This window comes from Periplaneta americana, chromosome 9 (genome assembly GCF_040183065.1).
Source record: "Periplaneta americana isolate PAMFEO1 chromosome 9, P.americana_PAMFEO1_priV1, whole genome shotgun sequence".
In the NCBI taxonomy this organism is placed as follows: domain Eukaryota; kingdom Metazoa; phylum Arthropoda; class Insecta; order Blattodea; family Blattidae; genus Periplaneta; species Periplaneta americana.
The window spans coordinates 138,074,950-138,097,796 of NC_091125.1; the positions used below are offsets into that span (position 1 = coordinate 138,074,950).

Consider the following 22,847-nt stretch of genomic DNA (forward strand, 5'->3'; position numbering starts at 1 on the left):
AAACATTCAAATGTAATTGTTGTTTAGTCAGCTGTCCGAAGACAGATCTGAACTCCAAAAGTGATACCAACAAGAAAAACACTCATGAGGCAACTAAGTCAGTAGATAATAATAATAATAATAATAATAATAATAATAATAATAATAATAATAATGTTTTATTTTCGCTGGCAGAGTTAAGGCCATAAGGCCTTCTCTTCCACTCAACCAGCCTTAATCAATACAATACGTAAATTTAAATTACAAATATTTACACTACACTTAAAAGGTTCTCCAGCAATATTCTTCACTACATATTTATTTAAATTTAGATAAATCTATAAGGTAAAGTAGTAACTTAATTTATGAGCTAATTTAATTCAATGAATTATAATTAACTTAATATTTGAGATAGCTAGTAAAATGATGAAAATTAATTTAATATAAGCTTACTAGGACTATGTTACAGGGAGAATATATATATTTCTATTTCTATTTCTATAATGAGAATATTAATGTAATTGCCATTAGAGGTTTTGTAAATCTATTTAGAGAAATTAATGATAATAATAATAAGAATGGACAGATGTTAGTTTCATTATAAGTAACAAATATTAATCAGCAATTAATCTGTTAAGTAAGAATTTATGTAATTTTGACCTAAATGAAGTTATTGTCCAACAACCCCTTATATCACTCGGAAGCGAGTTCCAATTTCTAGCAACTGAAACTGTATAAGATGAAGAATATAAAGATGTCTTGTGGTAGGGTATAATTAGTAAATTGTTATGATGAGATCTTGTACTTAGCTGATGATATGCGGATAATGGGGTAGGATGGCCAGTTCCTTTCTCCCTCCACTGCATACACGAACGACTAGCTGCATATTACACTAATCAGACTTCAGATGTACAGTATATTCAAAGGTTATAGTTAGAAAATGATTTTGACTACCTATGAAAGTTCGTACAGATCTGACTCTGAATACTGAAAAGTTGGTGTAACTGCCTGCATTTAAGTTATAGTAAGCATCTGTTAATTAGCACACTTGGCAATCTTAAGTAAAGCTGAGATCTTATTCGGTTCCTGGCTAGCACGTTCACCATAAATCAACACGGTAGAGTTTTGGCTTTGGAGTACTTTAAGGATTTTTTTTATTATCCTACGACGTTGGACAGCTAAAAGTTTCATCACAACAATTTGCAGAAATTCCAACATATTTACTTAAGAATCTAGCTCTTTCTTCATAATTTGCAGGTCTCTAGTAATACTAAGTTACAAAAATTAACTAAATACGTTTTATAACATGCGTGGAACAATAAGAAGAACGTTGAAAAATAAAACACCAAAATTCACACAGTTAAAATTTTATAAAACAATGGCAGTACCAATGCTGACATGCACCTGCGAAAACTGGACACTTAACAGATCAAATAAAAGAAGAATAGAGGAGGTGAAATGAAGTTCTTACTTTCAGTAGCAGGCTGTACATTATTAGACAAGAAATATAACGAAGAGATCAGAACAGAATTAAATATTTTTAACCTGACAGGAAGACTTCAAAGTCTAAGATCTAACTGGCTATAGCACATAGAAAGAATGCCACCCTACAGGCTTCCACTGATTCTACTCCACTACCAACCTAAAGGTAGAAGGAATGTTGGGCGTCCGATGGCAAGGTGGAGAGACTCGATCTCTTGATGTGGAAACAGGCCTGAGGCCTAATTCCATGATGTAGAAGAAGAAGAAGAAGAAGAAGAAGAAAAATAAACAGAAACTTAATTACGGGATAGGAATAAGTGGTATAAGTGCCAAGTTATCCGTTCAGCAACTGATTAGGCCTACAAAGTAGCATGGCATAAAACGGATTCTCGGATTTTACCAATATTCTTTTTCAGTAAAACCACACTGCTTCTAACCTCTCACAGCAGCAATTCTACAAACTACGAGTAATATGATAATGGGTGCCCTGTCACTACTTGTACCTACATCCTGTATATTCGGCATTTATCTCAGCTAATCTACTTAATTGACTTATGTAATCAACAACACTCATGTAATAAACTTAATCATAAACTCAATCAAAAAGTTAACTAAGCTAATCAACAATACTAATGGATTCAGTTAATTATTATCAAAGCTAATAAAATCACCTAACCTAATAACCAATTTAACTCATCAAATCACTGACTCCAGTAAAATAATCTGGGTAGGCTGTATCGGAAGGACAATGGCAAGGTTTATGCATGGATGCTTCTCTCTGGATGGAATGCTGAATATAAAGCAGCGGTGACCAAACTGGGTATCGTGATTACATCGTGTAATCAAAGACATTCATACTAGTAAGGGGAGTTTCCTGTACATTGCTCTCTGTCTCGCTCAAATACTGAAGGTAAGCAGTGTCGGTACCATGTCGCTCTACAAACCCTTTGTCTCTAGCAGGAACAGAAGGTTTCGAACAGAATGGAAAGAGGAATTTATTCGCTGTTCTGTCGGAGAAAATGTAATATGTTGCTTTGCTCAACGGTTCAATTAGTAGTAGTAGTATATAGAAGCGACATTACAGAGCATTTTGCTGAATACACAGGCATAACACGTATTATTATTATTATTATTACTACTATTATTATTATTACTATTATTTATCAGCCAGTGTTACCATAATTGAGACCCGGAATCCAAGAGGGGCCCAAGTCCATTACATCAAACTTTTGGGAAATTGAAAAAAATGTTTGCTGTTGCTACAAAATGCCTCTGACTAATTATTTTTTGTTTCGTAAGTACATCTCCATTACTGTACATCTTTTCATATAACCATGGCAACAAGCTTCTACTAATTATTTTGCATGAGAAATAAATTTTGAAAGTGATTAAATATTGGTCCCCTCTTGGATTCCGAGTCTCAATTCTTATATACGTGCCTGAATATATAGCTCTACATCTTCCCTTGAAGGATAAAATAATAACTAGATTACGCTATATCTCTATTTAATTTTTTTAAAATCTTTTGATGACTATTATCAGTTATTTACGAGTTATTTATTTAATAATAATAATAATAATAATAATAATAATAATAATAATAATAATAATAATAATATAGAGAAATTGATTAAATATTACGTGCTAGTGTAGTAATGAAACGAGCTATTAAACCCCGAGAACTGAAATCAGCCATAAATCATTATCATGAAGAGAAAGGTGACGTAAATAAAATGTAAGGAACCCAACTATCTAGTGGCAAACGAAATAGCTCGTTCTCTTAAGCCTTCCAACGAAGGAGAGTTTTATAAAAGCGCAATGATCAAGGTGGCTGAAATCATTTGGCCAATGAAAGTTGTTAATTAATTTTGAAAAACTGCGCTTTCTCGACTAAATACCCAGAAGAGAATTCAGGAGATTTCTGACTGTGTTCATGAACAATATTAAAAAGAAAAACAAGAAAATTGATATTTATTTTATTGGCTCTTGATGACAGTAGTGACATTACTGATACAGCAAAGCTTGCGATTTTTATTAGCAGGTTGATGAAGAACTCAATGTTAGTGCACGAACCACCACTGGTTGTAGTTTTCATGCCATGTACCTCTCCCCCGTCTCTTTACTTCATAGACTGTCTCTCGCGTGTAATCACTGCCGTTCGAGTTTGGTCATCGCTGATATAAAGTATAAGAATGTAGAAATACACCCACGTTTGTAGTTATGTATAATTTTATTTATAACGGTCGCCATCTTGTATGAACTAAGAGTAAACATGTCAGTTGCTATAGTAATCATCTTGCCCTATAATTTGCTACCGTTGCTTATACTTTCGTTCCTATATTCGCTGCATATTCCTTGACATTTTGAATTTTCTCTCTTCACTCAACCACACTCTAAAATTTTTCCAATTTAACTTGTCGACTAGTAATTATTGCTCAACTGAGACTGCAGTGTGGTTCGTTACAAATCGTTTGACACCACTACGAACGTTCTATTGTCAATTCGTGCCTCAAATTCGGCCCTCCCGCGTATCACTAGATGACGTCACCCGCTCCAACTCAAGGCCACGTTAAATACATTGATCCTTCGTCTGTCGATTGCCGTTTACTTCATTGGAATATGTCATGTAGTTTAGAAATTATAGGCGCGACAAAACTGGTCTAAACACATGTCGGTCTGGGATGGCACATAGTAGCTTACTGGACTAAACTTATTCACGTCATAAATAATTGGCAACGTTTGATTATGGAGTTTGTGTACACTCACCGAGACCTACGTTGGAGACTCTGAGACCACTCTTGCCGAGGTTCCTGTACCTCAGGCCGGGCGTGACGGAGGACTGTCGAGTGACCAGGGGGCCGTGGTTGGGCGCCGTGAGAGGCGTCTGCTGCGCCAGGTTCTGCAGGAGCTCCTGCTTGGTCTGTGGCGTGCCTTGCGTCAGGTGCTCATTCGTCTGGAACTCCTCCATGCAGTCGAGGCTCGCGATGGGGGCTCTGCAACTGAAACAAGAACAAACAACTCGTCAATTCACCAGCCCTGCAACTCGTCAAGTCACTTAGAGTATTGCTCATTCGCGAAGTAGTCTATTTAACTGAACATAAATCCACTTAATCAATTCACCCGATCATTAATTTGACTGATCAACTCATGAACTCACCAAGTCATGAAGTGAAATTCATTAATTCGCATAATACGATCTACTCAACTTATCATATACTTATTTCAATAGCCTATTTCATCCTCTACTCAACTAGTCAACTTATGTCATCAATTAATTAGCTCACTTAGTAAAACTTGTATGATCAAAAATTAAATTAATCAACTCCTGCAATCAATAACTGAACAAATCAACTCATAATCAATAACTGAACTGATAAACTCAAGTAATGAACAAATTAAACAACTCATATAATCAACTTATGTAATCAACAACTAAACTAAGCAACTTACGTAATCAACAACTATAGGTATTAATCAACAACTACACTAAGCAACTTATGTAAACAACAACTATACTAATCAACCCATGTAATCAACAACTAAATGAACTCATGTAATCAACAACTGAACTAATCACCTCATGTATTCAACAACTAAACTAATCAACTCATATAATCAACAACTAAACTAAGCAACTTACGTAATCAACAACTATACTAATCAACTTATGTAAATAACAACTATACTAATCAACTCATGTAATCAACAACTAAATGAACTCATGTAATCAACAACTGAACTATCATCTCATGTATTCAACAACTAAACTAATCAACTCATGTAATCAACAACAGCTAAACTAAGCAACTTACGTAATCAAAAACTTTACTAATCAACTTATGTAAACAACAACTATACTAATCAACTCACGTAATCAACAACTAGATGAATTCATGTAATCAACAACTGAATTAATCATCTCATGTATTCAACAACTAAACTAATCAAGTCATGTAATCAACAACAACTATACTAATCAAGTCATGTAATCAACAACAACTATACTAATCAACTTATTAATCAACAACTAAACTAAGAAACTTATGTAAACAACAACAATACTAATCAACTCATGTAATCAACAACTAAATGAACTCATGTAATCAATAACTGAACTAATCATCTCATGTATTCAACAACTAAACTAATCAACTCATGTATTCAACAACTAAACTAATCAACTCATATAATAAACAACTAAACTAATCAATTAACGTAATCAACAACTTAACTATTCAACTCATATAATCAGCAACTAAACTAATCAAATCATGTAATCGAGAACTGAAATAATTAACTGATGTAATCAACAACTAAATGAACTGACGTTATCAGAAACTGAAATAATCAACTCACGTAATCGACAACTAAATTAATCAACTCATGTAGTCAACAACTAAACTAATCAACTCATGTAATCAACAGCCTAACCAACCAATTCATGTAATCAATAATAATTGAAGACTAGATATTAAAATGTCTATAAGTGCCAAAGAGAAAAATTCTAAAAAAAAAACAGGATTTTCTTGTGCAACTAGTACTGTAAAATAATATATTTTGCACATCTGTGGGAAAAGCTTGACTTTAAATAAAATTCCAATGGAACTTATCAAATTTTCTTAGTGGACTAAGCCAAGGACATAGAATCTTTTTGGAAAAACTAATATTCAAATATACTGACACACTCTTTTTATGTACAGTCTTCAATTACTTTACACATGTAATCATTAAATGAACTAATCAACTAATGTATTCAACAACACAAACCAATACTCAATCGTCAACTTGAATATTGAATTATTCGTCTACTCAAGAAATCATAAAATCTTTAATTCAACAAACAAACCAATTTACTCAAGCATCAGCCCTCTCAATTATCAACTAATCAACTCATGTGGTCATCAAATCAAACCTCTCATAAGTTCTCCAGATCAGTTGATTCAGTCATCAACTCAATCACAAACTTCAACTAACCACTAACTCACGAAGATAACTCCCCAAATTCGTCAATATATCCAATCATCGACTCAATGAATCAACTTTCTAATTATTGAATTATCACAGAAGCAATCAACAAACAAATAAACCAATCATTATCAGGGATTCAATAAAGTGTTGAGTAACAGACTCGAAATTCAGTTAGTGCTTCAACTCAACTATTGACAGCATGACCTTAACTCAGCACTAATTAGTAAAATCATACAACTAGAGAACGAAAAACAGTTAGGTACTTTATGAACCGTCACATTCTTTAGGTGTTTTTTCTTAAAATTTATGTTTTTAATACTGATATACGCGTTTTTCTTGGTCAAGCTATCTTCTACTTGGTCTTAATTACACATTCATTGCCGTCAGTATAATAGATTACGTTGTTAGTCCTGTTCCTCGTCATGATGATCCGTGTTCAAATTCATACAAGAAGCTTATTATCTATTCATTATTCAATGCCATGTACTGTTGAGTTTAGATAGCTTGGTCGGTCATAATAATATTATGCGAAGTAAACCAGGAAAGTCCATTTGATACTGACAAGGAAAAAAGGGGTGTATAGGTTAATCGCTGTGAAACTCCTGTAGAGTTCACTTCTTTCTCTCGTGCTAGTGCGTAATATATTAACTACTGCAAACACATTACAATCGTTATGGAACCAATAAAGACACTGTAGTTTATTTTATTGTGAGTGGAAGAATGAAACGAGAAGGCTTCATTGTTTTAAGTACGAGTGTTTGTATAGCAGTGAATGAAAAACTGTTATCGCCCATGGAGTGAAGGTACGTGATCTATGTTTTTCAATATAGCTGTAAGTTACGTCAGCATGCATACAGTTCTCCTCCTTCCTCCTCCTGCCCGACTGAATATGCTGAGTACAGCTCACGCAAGGAACAATTACCGAAAAGCAATGGTGGCATTACTGTCTGTTTTGACGTGTGTGTGTAGGCACGCCGAGGGAGCGAGAGGTGCGGGCCGATGAAAGTACTGTCTCTTCCAAGAAGATGAACAAATGAGGACATCGCTGTGGAAATAAAGAACGTAGCAAGATAAAAATTTGAAGCTAATTAAACGCGCAACATATGTTTACGAATGAAATAATGATACCGTGCGATACAAGACACGTATTCACATGCAATGCAACAAACTAAAGTCGTAATGTAACTATCACAACGCAAGACTGATTCTATCGATGTCATTTTTCTTCCGACTATACTCTTAAATATCATTCAAGCTATCTCGTGACCTTTCCTGTCGCCCGTTCTTCCTTATCGCATTGTTTCATTCGCATTTCTTCCGTCGGTATTCCTTGCTTGCGAGACCTATAACTGATTCACTCTACATCACCCCTACTCAAATGTTCGCGCATAACACCGGTCAAGCTACCTAAATACAACAGTTATTTCAATTTAAATCGAAAAAAAATCCAGAAACAATTAATTTACGGTATTTACTTGTCGTGTTCATATTGGGACAATTATTTATTCTCAAATCCGGCAAAGAAATTTGTATTTTACAAACAAACTTCTGTTGAAATATGCAATATAACTTTGGATTAAAACCTTTTCATCCCTTCGAAGGTGGTGTTTCCGACGGAGAGAGGCGACACTTCGAACACAATAGAAGAATAGTCTCCTGTTGTGATTTTCACTTTCAAGTGCCGAGAAAGTCGTGTTCCAGAAATAATATTGTTAGAAAAAAGCAGCGAGTATTATGTCTCAAAATAACCAGGTCTCGAACCTGGGATTCAGACAGTTCCATTCTACTGCAGTAGAATAAAAACACGCCTACACTCTTTGTTGGGCTGGGGATGGGGTGAGAATCCGATTTCCAGCCATCGCAACTTGAGTGCTTCCCTCTTTACCCCTGTATCAGGTTCCCGCAGTATCGAGGTTCGGAAACTTTCACCTTCAAACACAGCAGCCTTCTCCTATTTCCCCCCGTACATCCCTCCACCCACGCTCAATCGAATCGCGACAGTTTCACCCGAATATCGTGTTATCCTGGCGATTTCCTGATGAGGTTTTTGCAATTTCCTCCTCCAAGTCGGGCCGCTACTCCTCTTCGACAATTAAATTTTAATGACAGCATCTCGTTTATGGCCGCGCCATGTGGTTAAAAGCGGCAGAAATCAAAGTGAAGCGACGGAGACGAGAGTAGTTACGACTCCAGCTGCTGTATGTCGGGCAGTGTGCATCCAGGGGCCATACTCCCAAATGTTTGGAGTCATTCCAAAATAATCACAAAAGGAAGATGGAGTTCGATCAGTCTCTAATACTTTCATGGCCAAACTGTTATCATTGTAACAGTTAACAAGAAAACACAAAATAATAGTGATCAGCCATTTCCTGAATCCCTTGATAGTAGCTTAATTATACGTGCCAAAAACACACCTGAAATATTCCAGAAAAAAATATAAATATAAAAGAAGACATCAGAATAGGACCGAATTACATAGACACATGACATTTATAATGGAAATATAAACTGTAAGACAGACTTTAATCGGTTACAATGCAGGTCCCAGTTGCACTCGTGGAAAGGTGCCGCCAACTTTCAACTGCTGCTTCTTTGTTTCGTTTGTGCGCAATTGATCATCCTGGCACATGGATAATACTTCAATGTAGCGGTGATAAATTCAGACTTAAAAATGTATGCCGTTAGGAATATTATTTTTAAAGAATATGTATTTGTTCAATACGTATTCATGTATTTGTAAAAGTTAAATTGTAAAAATTAAAATTGTATTATTTTAAAGTGAATTTAAACATTAAATTTTACCCTTGCTTTGTTTCTTGTAATTATGTGTATCATTGTTAAGTGTGTTTGGCTTGCTTATTGAGCATGAGTTTTACTACTTCATGGATGTGCTAGAAAATGATTTCTGTTCATAATTTATTGTTTTTTACTAACACTAACATTTTACTGCTAACTCTATTTGTATTTAGTCTATACTAATATATATATTATTATTTTGTATTTAATTTCTTGTGTTAATAAACATCCTGTTTATTTCTAACGTTTTGTTAATGTATTTTACATTTTTTTCAACATCATTTTGTTTAAAACAACCAATACTTAACTGTAACAAGCGTTAACACTATTTTAACCACTCAATAGCAGCTGGTAATGATTTTACACATATATGGCAATTTTTATTGGCTGATATTTTTCTTTAAATTCTGTATTGTAAAGTAAGTCATGAAACATATGTAAAATCATAATAAAGTCATAACCTGGTTCAGTAGACCATTATCGGTAAAGAAGAAGACAATGAAAGTTATACAGTAGGTGACTACTATTGCATAATAATGCTAACATAATGACTTCCCAAAGAAGCAATTTTTGTTGAAACCTTTTTGATATAATATTCACTGTGTATTTTGAAACACTATTGACATCGGCTATAGTTAGTTGAAAAGAGCCAGTATCATAGAATCAATAGTAGATGCTGAATTGCAGTAAGTGGTCTATTTCTGTTTGTAGGATATTCAAGTCTGGTTTTAATTTCTTGTAAAATTTTGAGGCCTACTTGTTTTGAAAATATATATTGTTACAAACTGAGTATCATGCATAGTATATAAATCATCATTCCTAGTTATCTTGCCACGTTGAGATCCCACATTTTCAAAATATTCATCAGTAGCTCAGCATTAAAATAAGCAGCCAATATGATAATCAGATCACTTTTGAATTATTATCTTCCCTATATTAGCTTCCCAAAGTGTCTTTTAAATATTATGTTATCCGTCATTCACGAAACATTTCTTAAAGAGAGACACACAAACACTTAACAATCTGTTAAGCCAAACTATACTCGCGACGCTGTTATTCCCGGCGTGACTCCTCCTATTTGCTTACGTCTTAGGAAGTGAAGGCTCTATAAAGTCTTGGTAGATATTATCGTTCGCCATTTTTTGTTCTTTCGTTGCCGAGCTACCAGACGAGGAATCTATTTGCCACACCGTTAAACATTATCATGTCGTAGCTCCTGTGGTAATAAATCAAACGCACTGTAATTGAGCAAATAATTGAGCGGCAAATAACGTCCTCGTGTGCTTTCTGCGAACGCCAACGAAAGAGCCAAAATGGCGGGCGATTATATTAAGTGCATAATACACGTCACTGTTCGTTAACAGAAAACAATTTAAGTCACACGGAGTTAGTGTGCACTCGAAGTTGGTTGCTTGACGGTTGTCAGCCCACTTTGAGGTCTGTGGATATAGAGGGAAATATTGGATCGGTGTCGGTTAGAGTTCCCGAGTAGCTCAGTGGTAGAGCGTTGGTACGTTAAACCAAAGGTCCCGGGTTCGATACCCGGCTCCGGAACAATTTTTTCCCTCGAAATTATTCAAATCAACTTTACAGGGAGTTATACCTGAAATCTTGATTTGAATTATATTAAGTATTTATCGAGCCTTAAGAAATGCATAATTTCTTCATAAGCGAATCACAAGATGCACACGTTTAAATGTAGCCGGCCTGCAACGTGACTGGCTGCCGGAATTTAAGAGCGACGGGACTATAGTGTTGAAGACATGAAAAAACTACAAGTTATTTAACAAACGGTTTAGAGTTCAACATTCGATAAATGTTATAACAATGCTTGGAGAAACCGGCCATTAGTTTTGTGCTTATATTTGTGTCTCTGGCAGTGTGGAAGAGAAAGACTGATGGCCTTAACTCCACCAATATAAATTAATGAATAAATGAACAATTAAATAATTAATTAAATAGTAGTAGATAAATAGTTAAATGGATGTAAGTAAATGAATGAATTAATGAAAAACGAACGGATAAATAAATAAATAAATAAATAAATAAATAAATAAATAAACAAATAAACAAATAAACAAATAAACAAATAAACAAATAAACAAATAAACAAATAAATAAATAAATAAATAAATAAATAAATAAATAAATAAACAAATAAATAAATAAATAAATAAATAAACAAATAAACAAATAAACAAATAAATAAATAAATAAATAAATAAATAAATAAATAAACAAATAAATAAATAAATAAATAAATAAATAAATAAATAAATAAATAAATAAATAAATAAATAAATAAATAAATAAACAAACAAATAAACAAATAAATAAATAAATAAATAAATAAATAAATAAATAAATAAATAAATAAATAAATAAACAAATAAACAAATAAATAAATAAATAAATAAATAAATAAACAAATAAACAAATAAATAAATAAATAAATAAATAAACAAATAAACAAATAAATAAATAAATAAATAAATAAATAAACAAATAAATAAATAAATAAATAAATAAACAAATAAACAAATAAGCAAATAAACAAATAAATAAATAAATAAATAAATAAATAAATAAATAAATAAATAAACAAATAAACAAATAAATAAATAAATAAATAAATAAATAAACAAATAAATAAATAAATAAATAAACAAATAAACAAATAAATAAATAAATAAATAAATAAATAAACAAATAAACAAATAAATAAATAAATAAATAAATAAACAAATAAACAAATAAATAAATAAATAAATAAATAAATAAACAAATAAATAAATAAACAAATAAATAAATAAATAAATAAATAAATAAATAAATAAATAAATAAATAAACAAATAAACAAATAAATAAATAAATAAACAAATAAACAAATAAATAAATAAATAAATAAATAAATAGTTCTCATGCACTCTGTCTACACTTTGAATAATAGTTCCAGAAAATAAACTATAAGCAGTGATACCTGTATCATAGGCAACATGTTAAAAAGGAACTGAATTGTTGCAAAAAGTGTGACACTGACAATAAGATAGAATGTGTCAGCTTCGTGGCATTAATTTTTATTATTAGGACGTAGGAATGAATAAATGACATGACATTTTAGGCCTACGGAAATGTCACGAAGAACAAGCTCTACCGACATAATTTCGCGAATACTCCGTCATACCCACATTGTTGTCAACAATGCACTATAAAGTCTTTTACAAGTTCCAGTCGGAACTTTGCCCACCTTTTGTCTGTGTGATTTTGTCTAGTTCAAAAGCTGAATAATGGAAAAGTATGAATTATGTCACACGACCTTGATTTTAAGCCAAGCGCCTCGACTACTCCTTACAAGAGATAACTTGGGAGCCGCTCTCTTCTTCGCGCCGGGCTGGATATGCAGCGCGCTCTGCCAAAATCTAAAGTAATTACTGTGAGGTATTACTGCGGTACAGGAGCTCCGACGGTGCAGTTGGCGGCCTTCCAACGTGAGCGCCCGGCACTGCAGCAACCCGCACACCCTGCCTACCCCGCGTTTTGCATAGATATAACAGCCCCGAAGAACAAAGTTATAGAAATAAAAAATGTCGATCTGCTTCTTTCAAAACACTTTAAGGCACAAATGGAATTGTAGACAGATGGACTGTAACAGATATGGGTGTGATATAAAGTAGAGCGCAGCTAGAACCTTTGCCAGGAACTTTATTTTTCCTTGGGATGCGTTCAAAATTCGGTCTGGACTTAAGAATTCATTGCCATGCAGCTCTGAGACTTGTTTCATACAAAAAGAATCTTTTAACTAGTTACTACTTCCTGCATAATGACCTTAACCCCCTAAAGGTTCGCGTAATCCCACATTTCATTAAGTTTAAAAGTAACGACAAAGAAAAAGAAAAGTATATTTCCAACCTACGTAATGCAGTCTGCCTCCTCCCTCTTCCCCTCATCAGAGATCTATGTAGTGGATTTATGTGCTCACGAATGTTAAAACATATTTTTTTTTCACAAAAAAACTAAACTAAACACATGTTTGGCAGAGTTAATACAACATGATACGAGTATTAATAAAATTAGTTATTATTAGATTTTAGAATTTCACACTAATAATGTGTTAAGAAACAGACTTTTTGGTATTATGCAATGTGTTCCTCTTAACATCTTCAACGGTTAGAAACTGCATACAGCTTTCATCTTTTGTGCAAATTACTGTGACCTGAAGGGACCGTTGGACCATTTAGGCCTATGTGTAGCTACTCCAAACAACTGCTTCCTCTTCATATATGTAGCAGCAAAATCGGTTCAAAATTAATACGGTCAAATAAGTCTTCCGAAACAACATAAACATATTCTATTGTAATATTAGGCCTAATGTATGCAATAGAGATTATATATATACACCTATGAACATTTACCATTTTATGTACATATAAACATATCTGTTTATCTAAGAATATACAGTGTGATAGGGCAGTGCATGCATTTACTTTGGGGGTTGGTATGGGATGGTGTTTGAAACAAGAAAAGTTACAATATTTGGTGTCTCTTTTCACATTTAATTAAAAAAAACAAAAGACAGATGTTTTCATATTTTCTTTATGTGATTTATTAGGTAGTAATAACTGTTGAGTCCATCACTGTGGAGTAACGGTGACCGTGAAACGTACGAACCTGGGTTCAAATTCTGCTTGGAACAAGTTACCTGATTAAGATTTTTTTTTATCAAAAAATCTATCCAATATAGAGAAGTGATTTTGTATCATATAATATCATATATTTTTACGTGGACTATAATTTCTTGAAACTAAAAATCACGTTCTTGTGTTTACAAACAAACAGCCTTTGAGCGTATTCCGAATCTCACCGGTGAGCAATCCGATGGCATCACGGTGTTCCGGATTCCACCGATGACGTCATTGATGCTCCACCGGTGTCGCACCGGTGCCATCAACTTGCAGAGGTGGTGGCAGTCTCCATCAGCCGCCATCAGTGAATCTGATTGATTCTTGTATAGGGCGGGAATTAGCAGACGAATAACATCGTGCACTGTTGTGTCATGGCGGTGTGTTCTGCTTTAGTTCTGCTGTATTGTTTGTAATGAGCAGAACGTAAAAACAACATGTTAATGGCTTATGAGCGAACATGTCAACGGACCAGTTATTACTACTGGTTCAAGAAATAAATTGTTTATGCTATCTTTTCTTTGAAAGAGATGGGAGTACGAAAATTTCGCAAAATTTTGCTAGCTTAGCACAGATAACAACTTGTACAGTCGCCATGACAGCCATCGATCCTTCCAGGAGTTTTGTTCCTTATTTCGCTGCAACGTGACGTCATTGATGCCACCGGACCGGTGAGATTCGGAATACGCTGATTACTAAGATGGCTACCGGTATGAGAAATTTTATCTCCAAATTCTTGCTCATCAGCTGGTATGAGAAATATTTGAATACAATATAATATTTTATTACTCAGTCAATGACAAATCAATGTAAAATAATGACTTATTTTATAGTCATTAAGTTTATATACATGAATTACAAAATTGCGAACGTTTTCGCCTATTCAGGCATCCTCAGGCAGAGTTATACAATATCAATAGCTACGTATGTGACATTGAGATATTGTATAACTCTGCCTGAGGATGCCTGAATAGGCGAAAACGTTCGCAAGTTTGTAATTCATGTATATAAACTTAATGACTATAAAATAAGTCATTATTTTACATTGATTTGTCATTGACTGAGTAATAAAATATTATATTGTATTCATTTATAGAAATTGACAATCTGAATATTCCATCATGCTTTCTAAGTTAATGAGAAATATTGCTTAAAAATTAACATTTACCAGAGTGGGAGTGTTGCTATCCACTGTGAGGAGGGACTGAAGTTGCAGCATCTTGCCTTTTAAATCATAACTAAAAAACTATTGCAGATATTGACATTTTTTTCAGCAAAATATACTGGAGTAATTTGAGCAATAAATAAAAAATGTTTTGAAAAAATATATATATTTTTTGAAGTCTTAAGCTGTACTTAACACTTTAAAGAAGACAAAACAAATTTAAACACAGCGTATTTTGATAACCAGTATGAAGGTAGCTTACATAATATATATTAAGCTCGGAGCGCGGTTCAACAGGTGACTACTTGTCTACTTCAGGTATTATTAAATGATGATGTTGTTTAGTCAACTGTCCGAAGACAGGTTTGAATCTCAAAAGTAACACCAATAAGGCATCACTCATCAGGTAACCAGGCCAGGAGATAATAGGGAAGGGTGGCCAGTTCCTTTCCCCCTCCAATGCATACATCGCCGATTAGCTACATTATTATTAAATGAAGACCGGATTATTTAAACTTTGTAAAGTTTCAAACCATGCTTTCTGAACCATAATGTACACCACGCCTTCCGAAATATAGTTGATGTCATTTTATCTACAGACGTGTGTAGGGACTAGGTTAAATATATACGAAGTAGCAGTAAGTTACTACTTTACAGTGCAAATACTTCTGATCCCTAGTCATAATAATAAACACGATATTTTGCATCCATTCTCATCAAGTTATCTCAAAGACTGAGGGTTTACTTTACACCTGAATGAGAATAACGATCCCGACATGAGAAAATATGTGTGTCCACCGCTGTGGAGTAACTCTTAACATGTCTGACCGTAAAACGAGCGTGCCCGGGTTCAAATCCTGTTTGGGACAAGTTACCTGGTTCAGATTTTTCTGGGAGTTTCCCTCAATTCGTTAAGAGCAAATGCTTGGTAACTTTCGGCCCTGCACCCTGGACTAATTTCGCTGGAATTATTACCTTCATTACCTGGTTGGGCTTTTTCCGAGGTTTTTCCTAACCGTAAGGCAAATATCGGGTAATCTATGGCGAATCCTCGGCCTCATCACGCCAAATACCCATACCATCTCGCGGTCACCAATTCCATTGACGCTAAATAACCTCGTAGTTGATACAGCGTCGTTAAATAACCAAGTAAAAACAAATATTACCTTCATCTCACTCAGACGCTAGACAATCATTGCAGTTGATAAAGCGTCGTAAAATAAACTACATAATAAAAAAAAGTGCTAGACCGCGAAGTATGTCACAAAAAAGCAGTTTTTTTCGAACGTAGTGCACTTAGATATGATCTCTGGTTTCCGGCGCTGGAAGCCGGCTACATAAGAGAACCACTGAATCTTAGACTGAGTGAAAACCGTTGAGAGCTTGGCTGTCACCTTGCAAGATACGTAAAGCAGGGACTAGTAAGGCGTGTGGGATGACAGCAAAGAATGAAGAGTTGTTGCCTCGCCAAGAAGACAGCGCTAGGGGGCGCTGAAGGTGCCAGGAACCTTGACGCTTAGCCTCGACGTCGGACTGTAACGATCTTATGTCACAATGTTTATCTTCAAGGCTTATGGACTTGGGACAGGTGGACTATAAACATTGAAAGCATTCGATCCGATCCCCGACATTGAGTGGAATGTGTTGATGAAAAGCTTGATTCAGAACTCTTGATGTATTCTAAGTAGACGATAATTTCCGAGTCTCGCAATATGATCTGGACGCTACTTCGACATTTATGTATGTATTTATTTACACTGCAAATTGGCAATAGTAACTTAATTACACACAAATTAATAAAATAATTAAAAAAACCTAATTAATAAATAAATCTAATTTTCCATTACAACCTACATGTACAGTACACATACAGGGACATCATTTTATTTTTACTAACATTTTTAATATTAACCTGGCTATATATTCGGATTAAAGGTCTAGAACCGGAAACACCGCTTGCTACCCCTTCCAAGACTGGAGTTCGATGATACTGGCGTAAAATACAAATCACTTTACTAGGTATAGGAGGGAAGAAAAGTAATTCATCCATTTATGTAAACTAGGAAATATCGCAATTTTGAGTTTGATAATTTTCATTAAGTTTTTGTTTAATCAAAATACAGTACTGTATTAACACTTAGTGTTTTTACTCAAGAATTGAGCTATCCATTCGGACGTATTAATTATGCAGTGTGTATTGTACTTTTACAGCACATTAGCGTACAATATAGAGAACGAAGTGAAATTGAAAAATAATCACAATATGGATATTTAAACACATTTTTGAAAATGGTGGCCGTTCATTTCGATACAGGCTTCAATTCTTCAATTCTTTTGTGCATATTATCGCACTATAGACTAAGGTACCTAATGCCAATTACCATTTTCGTCCTTCGTCCGAGTAACTCATGTTGAAATAATTCTATACCTACTCTATAAAAGAGTACCTTACGTACTGTAAATTTAATCTTCAGTTCTGCCCGATCCGAAAAGATAAAATTACTTATAAATGCTATCTATTGTCCGTTCAAGTGGTTTTGTCGCAGGGTCGTAGAAAGGGGGGGATCACGTGACAGTTAATGACTTAAAGAGGCCATTTTATTTAAGTTACTTTAAACAGTTGTATAATATTACGTAGATGTCCAATTCCTAACAGAAATTAATGTTTTCAGAAAAGAGCTAAGACAGCCCAGCTACTAAACTTTGCAGAGGGGCGAACAGAAGCAGGTGGGGGAAATCGGGATGTGACGTAGGCAAACGGTCGACAGTACCTGTGCGAAACTATGATTCAATATTGAAAGCTCTTTCGTCACTGGAAAACGCGAAAATATTTCTGGAACGTACTGTTCCAGAAATGGCCCAGGGACGGTTCTGTGTGGTGAACGGTTGGAAGTTTACTAGTAGAGGGAGTGGGAGTGAAGTACATTCAAAGACTCAGGTACAATTAAAATTGAAGTAAAAAGAAAATGAAGTTCCTGTACATAAATATGACATGTAGCTATACACATTGGGCCAAAAAAAGGCACGAAATTTAAAAGGTTATATTCTAGTATAGTTTGACAACTTCAAGTGAAACCCCGTAAAACACGCCAACTTGTGGAACCTCTCTCTTTCTTTCTTCTCTCTCCCTCGCTCCTCGTCATTCAGTCACCAATCACCACGTAAATATCTGAGAGGGTGTGTGTGTGCATCGCGACCAATGGAAGAACCACTCTCCAGTATTACCACAATAACGGATTCTTCATCTTTGCCTCGAAGTCGGCTAGGAAGGTTCCATTATGCTAGCATTGCAGGCAACTAGTCAACCTTTTAATGCTTTTGTTACCAGGTTTGACAAACTGTGAGTGGACCTGCAAGTACAAAGTGCATAGTACTCTCTCCCTTCCCCCCGTGCTTTTTCACTTGCTCCTCCCCAAGACAGCCAGAGCTCACGTAGTAACTCGGTCAGGGTTTCAGTTCTATTTGTCAATCTATAGATAATGATTTCAATGGAAAAAGTTTATTTCACAGGCAAATTTCACAGTCCTAATAGACCGGGAAAGTACTGTAATATTCAATTTTTTACTTTCTGTAAGGTAGTGCAAAATCGATCGTTTATGCAGAACTACGGACTACTTTTATGGGGTAATAGTACTCATGTTAATAAAACTATTATGTTACAAAAAAGCTATTAGAATTATAACAAATTCATCAATGAAGGGACACTGCAGACCGTTATTTGTGTCAAGACAGACAAGACAAGACAAAATGGCTTTTAAGGAACCCGAAGGTTCATTGCCGCCCTCACATAAGCCCGCCATCGGTCCCTATCCTGTGCAAGATTAAGCCAGTCTCTATCATCATACACCACCTCCCTCAAATCCATTTTAATATTATCCTCCCATCTACGTCTCGGCCTCCCTAAAGGTCTTTTTCCCTCCGGTCTCCCAACTAACACTCTATATGCATTTCTGGATTCGCCCATACGTGCTACATGCCCTGCCCATCTCAAACGTCTGGATTTAATGTTCCTAATTATGTCAGGTGAAGAATACAATGCGTGCAGTTCTGTGTTGTGTAACTTTCTCCATTCTCCTGTAACTTCATCCCGCTTAGCCCCAAATATTTTCCTAAGCACCTTATTCTCAAACACCCTTAACCTATGTTCCTCTCTCAGAGTGAGAGTCCAAGTTTCACAGCCATATAGAAGTACGGGTAATATAACTGTTTTATAAATTCTAACTTTCAGATTTTTGGACAGCAGACTGGATGATAAGAGCTTCTCAACCGAATAATAACACGCATTTCCCATATTTATTCTGCGTTTAATTTCCTCCCGAGTGTCATTTATATTTGTTACTGTTGCTCCAAGATATTTGAATTTTTCCACCTCTTCGAAGGATAAATCTCCAATATTTATATTTCCATTTCGTACAATATTCCCGTCACGGGACATAATCATATACTTTGTCTTTTCGGGATTTACTTCCAAACCGATCGCTTTACTTGCTTCAAGTAAAATTTCCGTGTTTTCTCTAACCGTTTGTGTATTTTCTCCTAACATATTCACGTCATCTGCATAGACAAGAAGCTGATGTAGCCCGTTCAATTCCAAACCCTGCCTGTTATCCTGAACTTTCCTAATGGCATATTCTAAAGCGAAGTTAAAAAGTAAAGGTGATAGTGCATCTCCCAGCTTTAGCCCGCAGTGGATTGGAAAAGGATCAGATAGAAACTGACCTATACGGACTCTGCTGTATGTTTCACTGAGACACATTTTAATTAATCGAACTAGTTTCTTGGGAATACCAAATTCAATAAGAATATCAAAAATAATTACTATAACATCATTGTATATTAATTGTCAAGCCCTAAATTTTGTCAAAGATAATTCACAAATTTTGACACATAGGAATGATGTACACCTCTACAATACCAGAAACCGTGACCTTTTTCATATGTCTAAGTGTAGGCTAATCAAATCAATGAACAATTATTTTATTATGTTTTAAAAATTGCAAATAAATTTCCAACACATGTTTACAATCTGGAAAGCAAGTCTTTTAACAGACTTGTCTCTGGTTGGTTAATCAAGAAACCCTTTTATGATATTAATGAGCTTTTTAATGTTAATGTTGTTGAGTGTTACTGATACAATTTTAATCTTGCTTATTTTATATGTTTTATTTGACTTTGTCAATTGCACAAATTTGTGTTCACTGACTGTACGATACTTAATATAGCCTACTTAATATACTACCGATAAGCATTATGGTCTTACGAGTTCAGCAGGCCAAACCGTTTGTTGTGCTATCATCATTTGTTTTCTTCCATTTTGAGTTCTCATTTTGTGATCAATGGATCGCTTAACGAACGAAGTCAAGATTTTCATTAAACATTTGCACCAATATGATAATTTATCTGCCCGTTAAATTGTAAAGAACTACGTTCAGTGAGAATGGTCTGTTTCAAGTTTACAACGATTGATTAGAAAGATACGGACATGATATTCCTCCTGAGAGATTGTAGCCCAGATTCGTAGAATGTGAACTCGTCTCCTGCGTATAACGGAATTACGGAGGACGCAGCGGCGGATTTTCAGGGGAGGCAAGGGAGGCCGAGCCTCCCCTAATATTTTACCAGAACACAATATGGCGGTAATAATTTCAGCTGAATTAAGATCACAGACAAGTTACAGCAAATGACGAACATTTTCCCTTTTATATTAATTTTACTATTCACTACGACTACGTGAAGTCGACCACATACAGTTGGTGATGCCCGCTCACTATACTGTAGATAGTACAAATAATTCGTACTGAAAAATAACAGATAGCGCTGTAACCTGTATAGTCGGCATCTAGCAGCCTGCAGTGTCTATGCGAGAGCGGGAGAGAGGAGTCGGCTACATGACGCTACTCCCCGGTTAACCATGACAACAGCAGTTCAACCAATAAGATAGCTGGTTAGAAGAGTGTTTAAACTTGACTAGAACGCGCGAAGGGAGCCGATTTGGAGACGTCCTACCCACCGCTGACAACTGTACTGCTTATAGTCGCGGCCAGTTTCGGCTGTATTGGGAAGCTCTCCCTCTTTCTCTCTTCTTGGGTTTAGAAAATTGAGTCACATGTTAGTTTTCTCTCCCTGCGTAAAAGTTTTTATTTATGTTGTTAGATTTTCTCTTGTTATTTTATTCTTTTGTGTTACGAGATGTATTTACTTATACAGTATTTTAAATATATCGAGAGTTTAGAAACAAATGCAAATTTGTCTCTAGCTTCTTCTAGTAGCAGTTATTCAGTATGTTGTGACCTATTTGATCGGTTTGCGAAGAAAGACGAACGTCCAGTTACTTTGCTGTAAAATTAGACTATGTAATAACAATGAGCAAGCCCCGGATTCTTAGGTTCGAATCAATTTTGTTGCTATCTCGTTACTCTCGAAACATTGTTTTTCTTGTTCGTTTTATGTAGCAAAGAGTAACATTCTTAAATGTAATATTACCTAAAAAAACCTAATTCGTAGGTTAGGACTTAGAGTGTCCTAAAGAGAGGCAATCTTTACCAAGCCGTTGTAATATATTAATAGTATGTTGTTTATTTTTATTCTTTTCTCGTAAAATCATATAAATTCCTAAACGTAAGATTTAAAATCCTAAAACATAAATTGGAAAACCTAATTTTAATTTCTTAAAATATATAAATTCTGCGATTGGTAATGAGGTACGTCACAGGCCTTATATTTTTATATTCTCATCATTCACGTCTTGGCCTCCTCAACTTTCAAACCCACCGTCCGCTACTGGGAGGACAACGTGTAGGTGACGATAAGCTGTCACCAGCCTGGACTCGATCTGACTGCCTCGTGAGGTGTGTCCACTTAAGCTTGTCTGCAGAGTACGCGGCTGCTGTAATTTTAACAGCGCGATTAGAGAGAGATGACGTACGGCTGCAATTAGCAGACGAAACAGCGCAGAGCGGGGGAATTAATGATTGCAACTCTAATTTGTCAAAACAAGAACCAAGACTACTTCATTACAGCGGTACACTCGAAACAGGAATTCCAGAGAAGGAAACTATGTTTACTAATCTCTACATGCGTCCCTCTCTAAGGGAATACGTTAGTAATTACCCGTACGTACGTAAACAAGTAAATATGTAATTAAGAATATGTTTCCTAATTTTTTTGTGCGAGATCGTGCGTATTTGCTTGGTTTCCGCACAAAACCAATCCGCGAAAAGTGTCAAATTCCACATTCAGTATTCCCAACCTAATACACATAACAATTTCCCTCTTCTTACCTCTTAAGTGACATATTGATATTACTGCTTTAGGCTTTTAACATATTATTTTTAGAAACGTTCAATATAGTAATAATTATAAACTGGAAACTTACCACTGCAATTTCACCTAAATTGCACTGTTAATTATTGTTTTTAAATATTTGCAAAAATTAAGTAAACTCTACAACTCCACTAAAGTCACTGCATTCGTGATGCAAGTAACATTAAGGAAGCCGTGAAAAAATCAACAAGATTCCAGACTCATCATAGACTGGGGAAAAAAAAGACAGACGTATATCAGGGCCTGCTGGAGTATAGTAAACACAGAAAACATTTTAAAGCAACAATGTTGAAGACAGATATTTTTGTTTTGCAAATTTGCCGTCATTGAACAGAAACTAAGATGGAGATTTCATTGCAACTAATTATAACTACCTCTTTCAGGTATGTAATAAACGATCTTCGCACAAAATAATGTACGATACACGAGCGGTATGTTATCTTTCCTTTCTCGG

The 22,847-nt window shown here is 34.9% G+C and overlaps 1 protein-coding gene across 1 annotated transcript in view; it reads right to left on the reverse strand.

The window, feature by feature from the left end:
• Hk (potassium voltage-gated channel subfamily A regulatory beta subunit hyperkinetic) overlaps positions 1-22,847 on the reverse strand; it is a 491,003-nt gene that overhangs the window by 98,620 nt on the left and 369,536 nt on the right. Inside the window, exon 2 of the mRNA XM_069835985.1 lies at positions 4,228-4,460. Coding sequence (XP_069692086.1) covers positions 4,228-4,460 — 233 coding nt within the window. The remainder of the gene's footprint in view (positions 1-4,227; positions 4,461-22,847) is intronic.